The sequence below is a fragment of the Drosophila miranda genome, chromosome 3 (genome assembly GCF_003369915.1).
Source record: "Drosophila miranda strain MSH22 chromosome 3, D.miranda_PacBio2.1, whole genome shotgun sequence".
Taxonomy (NCBI): Eukaryota; Metazoa; Arthropoda; class Insecta; order Diptera; family Drosophilidae; genus Drosophila; species Drosophila miranda.
The window spans coordinates 25,064,317-25,079,910 of NC_046676.1; the positions used below are offsets into that span (position 1 = coordinate 25,064,317).

The 15,594-nt window shown below is 47.7% G+C and overlaps 1 protein-coding gene across 1 annotated transcript; it reads left to right on the forward strand.

The window, feature by feature from the left end:
• On the forward strand, positions 1-1,568 carry LOC108160472 (serine protease grass-like). The gene is made up of 6 exons (XM_017294491.2): positions 1-110; positions 180-343; positions 401-608; positions 657-699; positions 756-949; positions 1,011-1,568. Exons 1-6 carry the CDS (start codon positions 32-34, stop codon positions 1,421-1,423), a joined length of 1,101 nt encoding a protein of 366 aa, XP_017149980.1. The 5' UTR covers positions 1-31; the 3' UTR covers positions 1,424-1,568.
• The last annotated feature ends 14,026 nt before the right edge of the window (positions 1,569-15,594 follow it).

The window sequence follows — 15,594 nt, forward strand, 5'->3', positions numbered from 1 at the left end:
GTTGCAGCTCATTTCAAACCTCGCCGGCGACATGATCGGCTGTGTGTCGGGGAGCTTGACGTTTTGCCTGCTGGTAGCACTTATCGGAAGCGGACTGGGAGCAGAGGACTGTTAGCAGAGGTCTCGGAGCATCGCTGATAGGCGGGCACTAATTGCGAAATATTTTACGATTGTTACAGATCCCGACTATTGTAGCACCTTTGAGGAGAGGCCTGGGCGGTGCGTCCACTACCTAGAATGTCCGTCCATCAATGCACTGGTGCAGAAAAATCTATCCGGCCACGAGCTAAGCACAATGGAGACAGACATGTGGAATCAAGCCAGATGTTCGGACAGGAATACGGTGAGTACGATATCTCGATGGAATAACCAGATGATTTCATGACGTGGCACGTGGTAGACCTTTGTGTGCTGCCAGGACGAAATCAATGCCTCTGGACTGGAGATGCTAAGGAATGAGACGGAGTGCGGCAAGTTCACGTTGTTTAAGGTCACGAATGGGCAACGGGTGAAGATGGGCTCGCGACCCTGGATGGCCCTGCTAAAGTACAATGTCGCTACGATGGCCAGGCATCAGTTTCTTTGCGGGGCCTCGCTCATCTCGAAACGTAAGTAGGATCCCCACTAGAACTATCTCTGATCCTTTGATTCTCTAGGCTTCGTACTGACTGCAGCGCATTGCTCGATCAACGAACAGCCGTGAGTAGACAGACATTCGACTTTATCAACGCTAACGACGACTGATCCTGCCACAGAATCGCGGTTCGATTGGGAGAGCACGACATAACCACAGATGAGGACTGCATCATGGTGGGCTCTAAGAAACGGTGCCAGCTGCCCCACCAGGATATAGGCATCGAGAAGATCATCATGCATGAGGGATACCCGAAGAACATCACCCAGAACGACATAGCACTCATAAAGCTGGACCGGGACGTGGTGTACTCAGGTAAGCAAAGGCCATCAGCCGATCAGTTATCAAAGGAAGGAGCTGATAGCCTTTTTTGCAGCTCACATCAATTCCATATGCCTTCCGCTGTATCCGTCACTGCAAAAGAACGTGCTGGGTCAGACGCTGTACCTGGTGACTGGCTGGGGGCGCACTGAGAGCGGCCGCCCCTCCGATGTGCCAATGGAGGCGTTTGTCAAACATATTTCCATGGAGGACTGTATTAAGGCCTACAGGGGATACGCGTTCGCGGAGAATCAGGTCTGTACATCTGCCGGCATACAAGACAGCTGCTCCGGAGACTCTGGCGGACCGCTGCAGTACCCGTTCCGCTTCTACGGAAAGCAGCGCTTCGTGCAGGCGGGGATCGTCAGCGTGGGGTCGAGACAATGCGGTATTGAAACTTACCCGTCGGTGGCCACGAACGTAGTGGTGTTCATGCCTTGGATCACGAAGCAGATGGCGGTGGTGTAGCCAAGAGAAAAACCGAGAATAGGATGAATCCAATCGCCTCCACGGGGGTACATCCTTTCGGGCCACTGGCCCGGTCTCAACGCAATTAATTAAGTACGCACAGTGAGAACACAAAGATTTTAATTAAAAATTGTGCCGAAGCTGCAGAAGTGTCCTTCATTTCCACGTCCTCCTCCTCGTCCTCTGCACCCTTTGTCCGGGAGCAGCACTTTGTTTCATTATTTCATTACATGCCCGAGCTGCGATTGTAAGGCTTTCAATTTAAGCCGTTCAAACTGTTCACCGGCAATTGGTAATTGGCAATTGACAACAGCAAATTGGCCATACTGGTACCCGTACTCCTACTCGTATTGTGGCAGCACAGGCTGCCCCTCTCTGGGCCTCGTGCTGTACCTTGACACACTGAACTAAGCCCAGAGAGGAAGAGCCGTGTGCCGTGTGTGGTGTGGCGTGTGCCCCACTTTTTATGTGTGTGGGAGATAACCTTTATCCACTTAGGCCCCTTGCTCGTGAATGCAATCCTCTGGCAGCATCGGAGGACGACGAGAAATTCTAAAGAGTGACGGGCCAGGGCCCACAGGGCAGTCAGGTGTTAATGAGTGCGATAAGATCCAAATTAGAATATTCATAATTCATGATGTTTGCCGGAATATTTATCACACGCTTTCAATGGAAGCTCCTTTGCTCTTTGCCTTTGCTCATTGCCTTTGCTGGCCATGTTTGCTACGGCTTCCGGTAACTAACGCACGGGAATGGCATCTGGAATGCTATTATCCACCTATTAATCAAATGCATCAAATGCAACCAAATGCATTGATTCTGGGAACAGAACACTCCAGGAAAAACCTTCTTCTATTGGATCATCTGATAACATCTTCATTTCCCATTTCCATTGTAAGCGGCAGGTACGTGGATGCAGGTGTTTGCTTTTGAGCTTAACGCCAGCAGCCCCAAGGACAAAAACAACTTCACACGCTCCGTCTCTGCCTCTGGCTGCGGCTCTTGCTCCATCTCCCTTCTCTTTTTTCGGCTCATGTTCATCGCGAAAGGGTCCGCAGGTATTAAGGTCAGAACTATAAAACATGCAAGCCACAGGAGGCCAACAGCTGCCGGGAGTTACCTCCAGTCCATCACAAAAACAAACACACACCGAGAACCAAAAGCAGAAAGAGACAGACAGAGAGAGGGAGGGACAGCGCGATGCAAAGTGATTCAGACTCCGGACACTGACTCGGTTACGGTGAGTCAGGGCATTTATTAGTTTAGCAGGAAGTACAGTGGCTCAAAGAGCTTGAACCTCAGTCTTGTGGTCGCTGATAGGAGCCGTCAATGTTATCACTTTAATCCGGTCCTTAGAATAATCCGCAATTCCTGGAAGAACGGATATGAAATCATCATTGAAAACCAGAGTCAACGACCGTATTCAAGGAAGGCATACGCATTTAGCTCTGACTGTACCGTGACCGTGGTCGGACAGGATTCGACTTCAGCTCCAACATCGTTTTTGATGCTTTCGCTGCCGGAGAAGCCTTTCGTTTCGGAGAGCAGCGGGCGGACGGACACACTCCCTTGTCGTTTGCGGTTGTTCTGGTTTCCGGCTAACACGCACACACACATATGCACTCTCGCATATGCATATGAAAGTGTTCCCGTGTTCCGTTGAGTATCTGTGTGTGTTCGTGTGTAGAGTTTGGCTTGTCTGCTTTGATCCCTTGTTAATAATATAAATGATGATTTATGACCCACCGAGGAACAGAACCACAGCGATTGTCGGGGTCCAGCAGACCAGCAGCTGGGACAGCGGTTACTGGGGGTGAGGGCAAGGGTCAGGGGCCCGGGGCCAGGGGCCAGGAGCTCTAATGAATTATTGATCAACTTAAAGATGGCCATTTCTCAGCATAATTGACAATTACTCTCCCAAAAACACAAAAGAACGCTAGTCCTATTAGCAGGAGAAGTTTTTTTGTTGCCAGAAAAAGAGCTTAGAGCACAACCCCCCAAAGAGCACAAGAAAATATTTAAAGCATTTGCCAGCACATTAGAATCGAATTTCGTAACGCAAAACAACAAAATAATAAAAAATGGAGCCATGCACGCAGATACACACCCCTCCAGAAGCAGAAACAGAAGCAGAAGGAACCCCCGACATAGAAGGCATAAAAGAGCCGCAGGACTCGGTTTTGTGACCCACCAAAGCTACAAAAAAAAACAACGGAAATTTATGCAAACGAATTAAATCGGCAGGCTGGCAGGAAGCCAGAGACAGAAACAGAGCCACAACCAAAAGCAGGAGCAGTAGTAGGACTAGGATCACGAGGATGCTCCACGAGCGGGAGTAGAAGCAGCAGCAGGGACCCGCACCCCATGCTGATTGCGCATGCTAAAGTATAATGATACAATATATACCTATATTATTTGTGGAAATTTAAATATTTGTACATGCAAGGCGATGGCCGAAAACCAATCTACTTACTGCCGATAAGCGCTCGGGGACCAACTTTGGCAATTAGCCGAGACCCCTGGAGGAGCTGGAAGGAGCCGAGCCCATATCAAAGATGGGGCCCTAAAAGTGCTACCAGGGAGCATTCATTCCCGTAGTTCGAATCATTTATGGGGAAACATCTATATAGGGCGTTTGCCTTTTTATGAAATTGAAAATTTCACACAGCGACAATAATTCATGCCCCCTAGAAACGGGAGGGGAGGTGGTAAGGGGAGAGCTGAGGCCATATCATAAGTCTGAGTCGGGGCCAGAAATATAACAACGGGCGACGCATGCCAGGCACATATATCATTCTGCCAGTTGAGCGTGAATCAGAATGGAACTGGGACCCAGAGAGGGATGGCATGGCATGGCATGGCATGGTAGCGTTGAATGCAGGAAAATACAAATAAACAAGCTTAAAAGTGTTGCGGAGGGGATGGGGAAGGAAAATAGCAACATCACCAGCAGCACAGAGGTATTTGAATTCTTATATACCCCTCGGACACGATGTCTGTGTAAATTCCAGGGGGATCATTGACGGAATTTGTTATTAAATTGGAGATATCAGATATATAAAAGTGATCATTTGAATTCTACTTTCTTTTGGCAGATTGGCAGATTGGTGGATTGGTTACATCTTTTTTATCGGGTGGTACCACAACGGGCCGCGGCTATGAGACAGAAATGTATGAATGACAGAGAGGTGTGCCCCGCTGTGCTGCCAGCTCCATGTCTGTGTCTCACTCTCTCTCTCACGTGGCAAATTCTCATTGTTGGCAACATGGCAGTATCCTTAGGCTAATGCATTTGATTGTGTTTCTTGCCACAAAATGAAGCCAGTTGCCTCTGTGTGTGTTTGTCTGTGTGTGAGTGTCGCTGTCTTGACTCCCCAGGGAATTGTTGCTGCCCGTGTTCCCATTTACATGTGCGCCTCCACCACCGTCTCCATCTCCACCTTGCCCCCCGAACTCCTTGCTGCTATAGCCTACTCGTCCTAGTCCCTGTCCTGCTTCTTGTGGCGTGCCCCTAACATGGTTATTGCATTAAGCAAAGTTGTAGGCTAGATTTGAATGCCGCACGGCCGTGACCGCCACTCTCCCCGCCAATTGTGCTCCCCGGCATTGTCTAGGACTTTCGCTTTGTTTAAACATTCAACGTTCATTATTTCTCCTTCGTTAGCTGTCACTTGCCTCTTGCCTCCCTCAGTTCCATTTCCCCACCTTTCACGCATTTCCCCCGCTGTTGCATATTTAATAAACTTTTCAGTTAATTTTCATCATTCGCATTATTTTCTCGGCACATGCGTGTTAACAATTTATTCCGCAGACCCCATCCACCCATCGTTCCATCACCAGCTCCATTCATCTTTTTTCGCTTTTAGCTTCCTAAATATTTATGAGCCCGCTTCTGGCTCTTCAGCGCGGTAAATATTTAAAGCGAACATTTTAGCCACTGCTGCCCCAAAGTAGCCTTTAAAGCGGCAGACACGACACAAGAGTAGAGTAAATGCACTCCCACACTTCACCCATAATTCATGGAATATTACTACTGCTTGTAGCACGAGCATATGGCTTCATTATAGTCGGACAAACGTGTAATTTCCTGTGGCATAATTTGCTGAAATAAAATAATTAAATGTGACAAAGTCAGGCAGGGAATCTGAGGTTCGAAAGTGTTGGGGCCAAAACCCTTTAATTGATGGACAGCAAAGATAATACTATTGGGGTTGGTGTTGGTATTTGTGTGGCTTTTGCATGGTTTAGTGGGGAATACCCTCCTGAATAAAGGCCGTGACATGACAAAGTCATTGCCGTTGACATAAACAAGGAATCGAAGACCAGGCCCAGGATCCCCAAACTCTCTGATTCCATTGAACACACTCTTGCTGCCGGAACGTGTTCTCTAGAGCAAATGTCGAGCGTTTTGTGGGGCCCCGGAAAATCGAAAAACGAAAACAATGTCAAACACATCAAAGTCAAACAGCGATTTTCCAGTGCTACAGTTCTCCAGCGCACCATCCCTCCCACTCCCGCTCCCATACAAGACCCATACCTATTTTCATTCCCCAAATGGCAAATGGCAGGCAAATCAACTGAAAAAATCACAACAAAAAATAACAGAAAATGTATATAAACGAAGCGATTCCACGAGCAGCAGGGAAAATCGGTTGCACAGGGAGTAAAAGTAAAAGAAAACGGAAAAACAACGGGGGGAAAAGTGCAGTTTTGGCAAAAATGGAAAACGATGTCAAATGCAAATTGACAGCTTTCAATATCAATTCCAAAACAATCGCGAGGGAAATGAAATGCCAGCGAACGAAGTAAAATCAATTTTTCTTGTCAAGTGCAACAGACACACTCTTTTGCTATTTCTCCCTCTCTATCTCTCTTTCTCGCCCTCTCTATCGCTCCGTTTGGGGCACTATATGCCGACTTGCATGTAACACTTCAACTTCATTCGATTGAAGCCATTCAAATGCAATCAAACGGCTTGACAGGTTAAATTAATTAAACCGGATTTATGTGGATACATCAGAAGTTGTCCGGAGAGAGAATTCTCAACTCTCGGCTCTCGACTCCTTTGGCTGCTTTGCCTGGCTTTGCTTGGTCGGTTCTGTTGCTTTTGATGTGGTTTCGGTATATATTGGTCGCATGCCCAGGATTCCAATGGCCGCCCGGCCAGTCGTCTGAGCAGTAACCAGGCTTGATGTGTGGTTTAGGTGCATTTCGCAAATTAACCTTGCGGTGCCTCAGAGCAGAGAAGGAAAGCAGAGAGCTCTACCCAGCCCTGCCTCGTCTCTGTTTGTCAATGGATTAAGCATTTAATCATCAGATGAGTAATTTGCATAAATTAAGTCTGCCGCCTACTGCAGCAACGATAAGAAGGCGGGCCCCCCAGGGAACAATTCCCATTGCCATTGCAAGGTCCGATAAAATGCGCAACTTGCAGCATTTCAACAAGCAAATTATAAAACCAGAATAAGGAAATGGAAGACAATGCGACTTGTGGATACCAACATTCATGAACTTTTTATGTATTGCAAAACGACTTCCTCATTTGCTCGCAGTACGAGTATAGCATACCTTTTCTGCTCTGGCAGTACCGTGTATTAAAATGGGAAAAGAGCCGAGGAAATATAATGCGAAGGGGCATAAATTCAGGGCATAAATTTCAATGCCCCTTATGCGCATTTTTCTTATCCGGCAGACATTCCATGTAAAAGCCTCACAGACCCCTAACAGACTCGAATCGAATCGAACGGAATGGAATGGATTGCATCGACATCGACCCGAGGGAGATGCTGCCAAATGGCAACGTTATGAGAATTATGAGGGCAACAAGGAGCCGCAAGGAACGAAAGCGACGTAGTATTGATTTTCTCCCGAGTCCTGCCTGCTCCCGCTAGACCTTGACAGAGAAGCGAAAAAGAGAGAGTCAGGCGAGCAGTGAGCCATAGATTTGTAATTACAGGATTAGACCGGCTCTGGGTCCGGATCTGGGTCTTGCTCTGGCTCATCTTCGATTGGCTTCAGCACTTCTGCCCTCCCCGCACCCCCAGGGGTCATGTGCAAACATAGACGACCACGACACGTGACCTCTCGTATGGATCTAACATGCAATTAGATATGTTTCGACTTTCATCCCCCTGTCCACAATATCAGCGCCTTTGAAGTGGATAATCAATCCAGTCGGGCGCTAACATTATGACGTCCACATTCGTACACAGAGTGCCGTTGGGACCGCCTTTGGCTATCAATTTGTTAACAAATCTCGACAACAAATGATCAAACGCATCGGATCACACGATTTAAATGAAGTGGCCGCTGATCTCCAGTTTTTTATTGTGTGGGGCAGTGGGTGCCAGAGCTCTGCTGCTTTCCATCCGAGTGCCTCTTCAGCGACGCAGCAGCCAGCCGTAACGACGTGGACAGGGAGGGAGGGAGGTATGGAGGTAAGAGTTTCGTGGCTGCGCTGCCTCAGACGACTTCCGTTTGCTGGGAAATTCATGGAAAATAAACTTCGCTGGTTTTCAGGGGCAGGGGCAGTGGTTATCCACTGCAGAGTACAGTTTTTTGTGGCATATGCGAGAGGCTGACACACCCTCTCCCATTCTGTGTTCCGTTGAGGCCATACCAGAACAGGGTATGCGCTCTTCGTTGCTTTTATTCAAGATTTGTTCTTTCTTTATAATTGCGCATATGACCCTGTTTAATACAGTTCGCAGAGCAATTTTCCGAGCAGCAGACCTTTGTGAACTTCCGCCGAGGTTGAGGGATTATCTGATTTGAGAGAAACAGCAGGGATGTAGCGGGGGAGCAGCCGATTAACTGGCAATTAACTGACATTGATGCCATTGACATTGACATTGTAGTGCCCAAACTACTATACTTTGTGGCCTTAATCAAAGGAATCCGCCAGCCATCGAATGTCAGTCAAAAGTTTGACCGACAGGTGCGTTCTCTGGATCCACTTCCCGTTGCAATCGTAACTCTTGGTGATACTGTTTTCGGGATCCGGGATCCGTTTTAATCTGGTAAGTGAATGTGCCAACTTTTTCTCACTTTGTTTGTTTGCTTTGGGCCAGGCACACCCCGGGGACCGTGTCGGATGGGAGGGAGTCAATGGCCCACAAAGAGCTCCATCCAGCAACTACAATGGGTCTCATTTGGGTTGTTTTTTCTGCCTCATAATGTTCTATTATTCATTTCAATTTGTGTGTGTGGGTGTGTCAGTGTATATGTGTGTGTGGGTGTGTGAGTAGTGTGGGGTGGTGGAAGGAGTCCTGCAAAGGTATATTTTTCATCAAAGCTCATAGTCAGTCCAGTCCCACAACTCGCAAAGAGCAGTGAAAGTTTGTTATTCCTTTCTGCCAGCTCGTTTATTAGATTGTGCCCCAGTCCGCCCCCGCTCAGCCCTCCTCCGGCACCTACACACACATCAAAAACTTGCCAACGGCTGTCTGCTGCCCCTGACAAGCCAATGTTAAAGTGGCTTCAATGCCAATAACCCGCCTATGGTATCGGATGGGACGGATGGGATGCCATGCAATTGAATGGCATGGGATGGGGCATGGTGATGGGAGGCGTGTCACAAACATGACAAAACTTTTCCTTTCTCTTCTCAGACTGTCGAGAGGGTGTTCATTATGGACAAGTTTGGCTTTCTGCTGCTGGCAACAAAATTGTAGAATGAAGAGAGGTGCCTTGCGCTCTCTTGTATTTTTTTTTTTTTTGGTCGCGTGTATCTTATAAAAATCTTTATCTGTTGTAGAAGGGATCGATTAGATGTTCCTTTTGAATATGACTCGTAAACATCCTTGCTAATATCTTTCCGATGTCACAACCACTGCCACTGCCGATTGGCATGTGGGAAAGTAAATATTTTGTTAAAAACATTGCATAAATCCCAGTCAATTTTTCAAGCCACATATGTAGCTGCTCCTGGCCCTGTCGCTGCGATAATTTGTGTGGCTTCATGCACCGGCTGTTGATTGTTGGCTGATGGTCTTCCGCCCGAAACAGTCGCCCGTAAACATTGACTGGCTTGTGGTAATGATGCCGTTGTGTAAATAAACTGTCAGTTTATATGAGTGCTGCCATCACTCATACTCATACTCTTACTCATACGCCCTGTGTGCCGGTCGGGCGACCCGGTCTCTGGCTCTGCCCTGTCTCTGGCTCTGGATTTGACTCTAGCTGAGATTGTGCGCTGAGAGAATTAGCACGCTCGTACGCACTTCTTTGGTAGCAACAAACGAAGTTTGCCACGGCCCCATCCACGTCCCCAGCCTCATCCCCCGGCCCCTTGTATATGCAATCATAATGAAGACATTTCCGGCTCATTGAACACCAAAGCGACAGCAGCAACAGGAGCTACAGGAGAAACAGAAACAAGAACAACAGCTCCAACGGTACCACCAACGCCAACCCATCCAAATGAAGTCGTAATCGTTGCACATTAGGAGAACCCTCCACGCCATCACCTCTGGCGGTAATTTGTCATCAGTCGAGCGCATATGCAAATACTTCCGCGGCCTTTTTCCGTTCGGAAAATGCAGTGACGACTACCTAGCACATTAGAGGACTCCCTGCTGGTTGAGGGGCGTGTCGCTCTGGCTTTAGCGTGTCTGCAGAAGATTTACGGGTATAGAATAGACGGGCAACACTCCTTTCTGGAGAGTTTTAGACCGTAGTCTTGTCGTATCGGGATAATTGGCCTGGAACGGCTTCTGCCTCTGATTTTTTATGCAGATTGAAATGGGCTCGATGCATGCCCCGTTGGAATCGGAGTCGCAGTTGGAGTCCAGAGGCCAGAGTCCGGCGGAGTTTGGCACAAACAAGAGCAGCAGACAATAAATATCTCTGCTGGTAGGAAGCACTTTAAAATTGATTCTGTTGAGCCCTCCTCTAAGCGCTCCCAGATGCATGCTGCTGCTACTACCCTTCTTCACTCTGCGGTATCCTGTCCTGTTCTGTGCCCATTCGCAATGGCCAAACGAGACACGACAAATTGCCGGGAGAATGCCTCGGAAAATTCCTGGGAAGACTTATGCGCATTGGGCACAAGTCAAATTGCATTTAAAGTGACAAATGTGCCTTGCCTGGTGGTCGAAAAGGGACGAAACGGCAGTTGGGGAGCTCGAAACAGGGACAAAAATTGACCAAACACGTGCTAAAAATATTTCCTCTTGCAAACAAAAACCAAATGGCAGTTAACTTCCTTTCTTCATTCATTTCTTCGACTGGCAGCAAACTAAAAACCAAGGAAAAACCCAGGAAAAACCCAAGGAAAACGAAAGAAAAAAGCGACGGAAGCGAGAGCATTTTTCATGCTTTGGTCAACTACGACTCAACACACGCTCCCCAAACGGCAGCAGGAGCAGGAGCCAGCAACCAAGAGCCAGGAGCGGGTGCCTCCGAGGGAGGCGTGGTCGCTGGCAGTGCTGACCCGGCATTAGAATTTATCGCTGTCAGCACTTGGGCAAAGGAGGAAGGTCTTCTGGTGGTGCCTCTTCCCTTGGCTGCTGCTGCCTATACCCTTGCAGCGGGGCGGCTACGACTTTTACCAGATGTTTGTCCCACAGAGAAGTAAGAATTTCCGACCCCCAGAGTAAAAGAATGACCCTTTGATCAGCAGATTACCCCCACTGCGTTCTGTTCTCTGTGATTCTGTAACCGAAATCGTGAGGGTATCTACGGACTCGGCCCTCGAGGCTATATCGAGGTATCCCTCTATATTGACGGTTCCTGTTTTCAGGCGGGAAATAAAAAACGAGGCGACCCAGCAGTAGGTGAAGGAAAAACTGTCGCTCTAAGTGGTATCCAGAAGGGGCGTGGATGTGGATGTGGATGTGGATGTGGATCCCACTCCACCCGGCCACTCCTCCGGCAGTGCCCGTCGCTGCATGTGACATGTGAGTTGGCCAATTCGGTTGGGCATTGGGCAAAAACATAGCTAACAAACACACACAATGACCTGGCCTAGCCAAGCACCTTGAGGCGGCTTGATTAATGGCATTGTTTGGCTGTCTGTCAGCGAGATCCATTTGGGGCCGTCATTGATAGGGCGCCGCAGCTTAAAGCCAACTCTGCCTGCCACTGCTGCGTATAAATATCGGCATTAAGCACCAATTAGCCGACTGCCAAGAAGATGGAACCAACTTGAGAACCAACTCTTGCCTCCCATCTGCGGCTCTATAATTCGGCTTATTAACAGTGCGTGCAGCGTGTACTCGAAATTGTTATTGTTATTGTCGACAAAGTTGCATGCAACAGCAGAATCGGAGACTGCCCGGGAGGCTAGAGGCTGGGCGGAGGGCGGATAAGGAACCAAAATGATGCTGGAAATTAACTCAGAAATCTGTTGTGAGCTCATTGTCAGCAGCCGAAAAGTTTCCAGCGCAGGGCCGCCTCGAAAAGTTGGCCAGAACGAGCAACTTTCTGAATGCAAAAACTTTTGGCGAGAATTACAATCGTGATAAAAATTATGAAAATATTTGGAGTGCTCAAGTTTTGAGCGACAACTTGGCAGAGTCTGGTCTGTGCTTCGGTCTGGGTACGGGTCTCCGCGTGGGCAAAATGTTTGCGAATCAAATCAAATTAAATTACATAAATGTGCAGAAATGCGAGAATTCAGCAGCAGCATTGCCTCTCCCCTGTCTCCCTCTCTCTGCCATTAAAATAGTATTTCAAGCAGAAACAAGCAACATTTTCCACCTGCTCGTTTGTGAAAATGTTCAATTGAAAAACTTTTGTAATCAAACTATTGGAATTGCAGCACAAACACACACATTCACATTGGATATGGAACTATTTTGCATGGGGAAAAAACTCATAAATCTGGGAAGAAAACTCTTGCTGGATCGAAACGGGGCTTGGGTCTGCGGACGGGGAGATTTGCAATGCAGAGGGAAACAATGCCAAAGTTATTTACTTATTTATGCAGGGTACATATTGAACTCTGGCTCCTTGTTCTCTCATTCTCATCCTTGTCCTCGTCAGACTGCAGCTGTCAGCAGGAGAAGCGAAAAGGACAGAATAGGACTTGGCTTAGTTTCGAGCCTTAACTGAACCGAATTGAAGAGCTCAAGCGCTCAAGGGCCGGGGAACACACTTAGCGGCCAATTAGAAAAGTTCTCGAGAAAATCTCAGCTGCAGTTGCAGTTGAAGCTCTTTCCGGGCACATCAGGCACGCCCATGGAGGCTCTGGCTCTGGTTCTGGCTCCGACTGACAATATTTAAACGTCTGCAGTAAATATTTGATGCCTAATTGAATCATTCATTCGGCTGGGGCTGCTCATTGCTCGGCACACGCCCACAGCCGCCTCCCTTTGGGCCATTTGCAAAGAGTTGATTTGAATAAATTTGAAATTCTGCCGAGTCGAGTCTGCTGTGCCAGCATTTAGGATGTCTGCCATTGCCATTGCCTGGCAAATTTGTCTGCAACTGAATCTGAATCTGCATCGGAATCTGACTGTTGCCACTGTCCTGGGAGTGGCTGTGGGCGTGGGTATGGCATTGACTTCAGAGGAGAGGCAGCTCGCTCCGCGTGTCTCCGAGCCGCGTGCCATCCTTTGCGGTGCATTATGCGGCGAGGCGACAGAACGCGAATTGTGCAAATTAGCGGAGCGCATTTGCTCCGCACTCATCAATATTTGCACTTCAATTAGTGACGATATGACAAACAGTGCTTACATATCTGCGCATTTTCCGCTCAGAGGTAGCGCCAACAGTGTAATAGCCACGGATCCTTGGCATGCTGTTCGATGATTGCTGCACTGAAGCCATCAATGAGCAGGGGCGACCAATTAGTGGAAGGAGCAGTGCCTCCCAAGAGGCAGCTTGTATTTTCACATAATTCACATTATTTTTATTGCCCGGCCGAATGGGCAAAACTTTTGCCATTTCCTAAGCGATGGCAAAATATGATTTCTATTTTCGAAATTCCAACCAAAGGATACCCCCTACAATGGCATTTGGAATGATTTGAATAGAGAACACTACATATTGTAGAATATTGAGCCAAAAACTAACTAAACTTGTGGATAGTATAATCAAGCCAAGGCTGTAGCTCCTTATCTTCCAAATAGGGGGACACTATGTGTATGTATATTTGATCTGGGAAATTGCTCTCTTCTGTGTCATATACCCTACTACAGAACGGTATGGACAAGTAACAAGTTTTTGGGCATGGTCCTTGGGTTTCGTTGGGCCCAAAGCTCATTACCTTATTGCGTTGGCCTGGCCATCTCGGGGTACCGCCGCTTGCTCGGGGCTGCTTGTTTGCGCCGCAAATGAACGGAAATGGTAAAACTTTTAATTGAAACCATAAATTTTGCGTGGTTTCTGTGCCAACGGAATTTGTCGTGCTCGTGCTGTCCCAGTGCCATGCTCTCATGCTACCACTCGCAGTACCATCTAGAGCCAAGTGCAATTAGCGCTATTCTTGAACAGAGCTTTAGCCCTGCACTTGTGACCATCAAGCCACCATCCATTCATCCAGCCAGCCAGCCAGCTCCCAGTTCGGCCAGGTAAGGGTAAGTTGAAAAAGATGTCAGATTTCCCTAGAAGGACAGTACGAGGAAGTCAACGGGGACGAGCTCCTGTGACGGAAATGGCGAATGATTAAAATGGGCGTGCCGTAATTTCCGCCCCGCTCTGTTGAACGGGAAATTGTTGAGAGCATTGGAATGTGAGGCTCCTAATTGACAGGACGAAGCCACTGATAGGAGAAGGCGTGGGGTCCTGCTGCTCCCGGCTCATACAACAAGTTGTTGCCGCATCCAAGCCACGAAGAGATTCATATCACAGCCATGGACATCTTCATTGAGTGCTTGATGGCAGCATTTTGAAAATTCAATTTCCTGCACTTAAAAGGCTTTGCAGTTACATCGGGAGTCCCTCTCTGACGCCTGTCCCCAGGTATTTCCCATTGAATACTCATCGTGAACGATGGGAACACAAGTCTGGGGCGATTGAATGTCAATTTCTATTAATAAGTGGGACCGATGGGACAAACAACAACTCACTTTTTGATTGGTGGCGGAGGCACTCAACAATAAGAGATCTTGCCAATCTCGACCAGAAAGTAGATAATTTCAAAAATTAATTACATCTTGAAAGAAACAGAAACAAAACCTACATTAAAGAAACAATTGTCGAAATATTTTGTTGCTTTTCAGCGCCTCTCTGGTCCATCACCGCCGACGAGCTCTCTAACCTGTCTGTCTGTCTTTCGGTGTATCTGTGTATATGTACGGAGCATATGGAGCATCGCGTTTTTGAAAATATTTTGGCCTTGCTAATATTTAAAATTACTACCCCCGTCCCTCAGTATTCCCCTCTCTGTCCTCTTTGTGTGCGCTACTTTTGATATTGATTTTGTTTGGCATAAATATCCAGTATTTTCTCTTTTTTTCTGCTGTTGCTGTTTCTGTTGCCACTTCCACTTTGGTTACGTTTTTATTATTTCTCCTTTTTTTAGTGAGAGAAGTCGAGAACGAGAGAGTAGGAGGGAGAGGGTGGCTCTCAATGTTCCACCCCCCAGTAGCAATATTTTTAATTTGCCAAATGGCCCAGTCAGCCAAGTGAAAGCCATGCTCACAGACACAGACACAGTCACACATCTATGTATGTGGCCATGTAGAGCAGAAACCACAGCACGAATTTTAATAATTCTAATACGAGTTTTGTGAGTTATGCGCTGCTTGCGATCCAAGCGGCAGGATTGGTAATCGATACCTGGCCGGAGCCGCCACTCGAATGATTTATGGCAACAATCGTTGGACAGTCGCTTCCGCCGGATGCAGGCTTTGGCTGCCACAACTGGAATAATCATCGGACGCCCCATGACGCTTATCATTCCCGCTCTCATTAGCAGCGGAAACTTCGAGTGGAGTGGAGTGTGTGCGGGGCTTCCCCGCTAATGGTGCGAAAAACCGCAAACTTTTATGGCGAAGCGAAGCCATTTTGTTTCCACTCACACACATGCACACGAGTGTGTGGGAGGCGGGGGAATGCTTAAATGTTAATGCCCATAATTTTCAGAATATTACCAACTCTTCATTTTGGGCTTCGCGACGGCATCCCCTCATCCATCCGCTCGCAGTCGGATGTATTTGGCAATAAATTCGACGAGAAAGCGAAAAATCTGAATGGTAGGACAAACTTTTTGTTGCTTAAGTAAA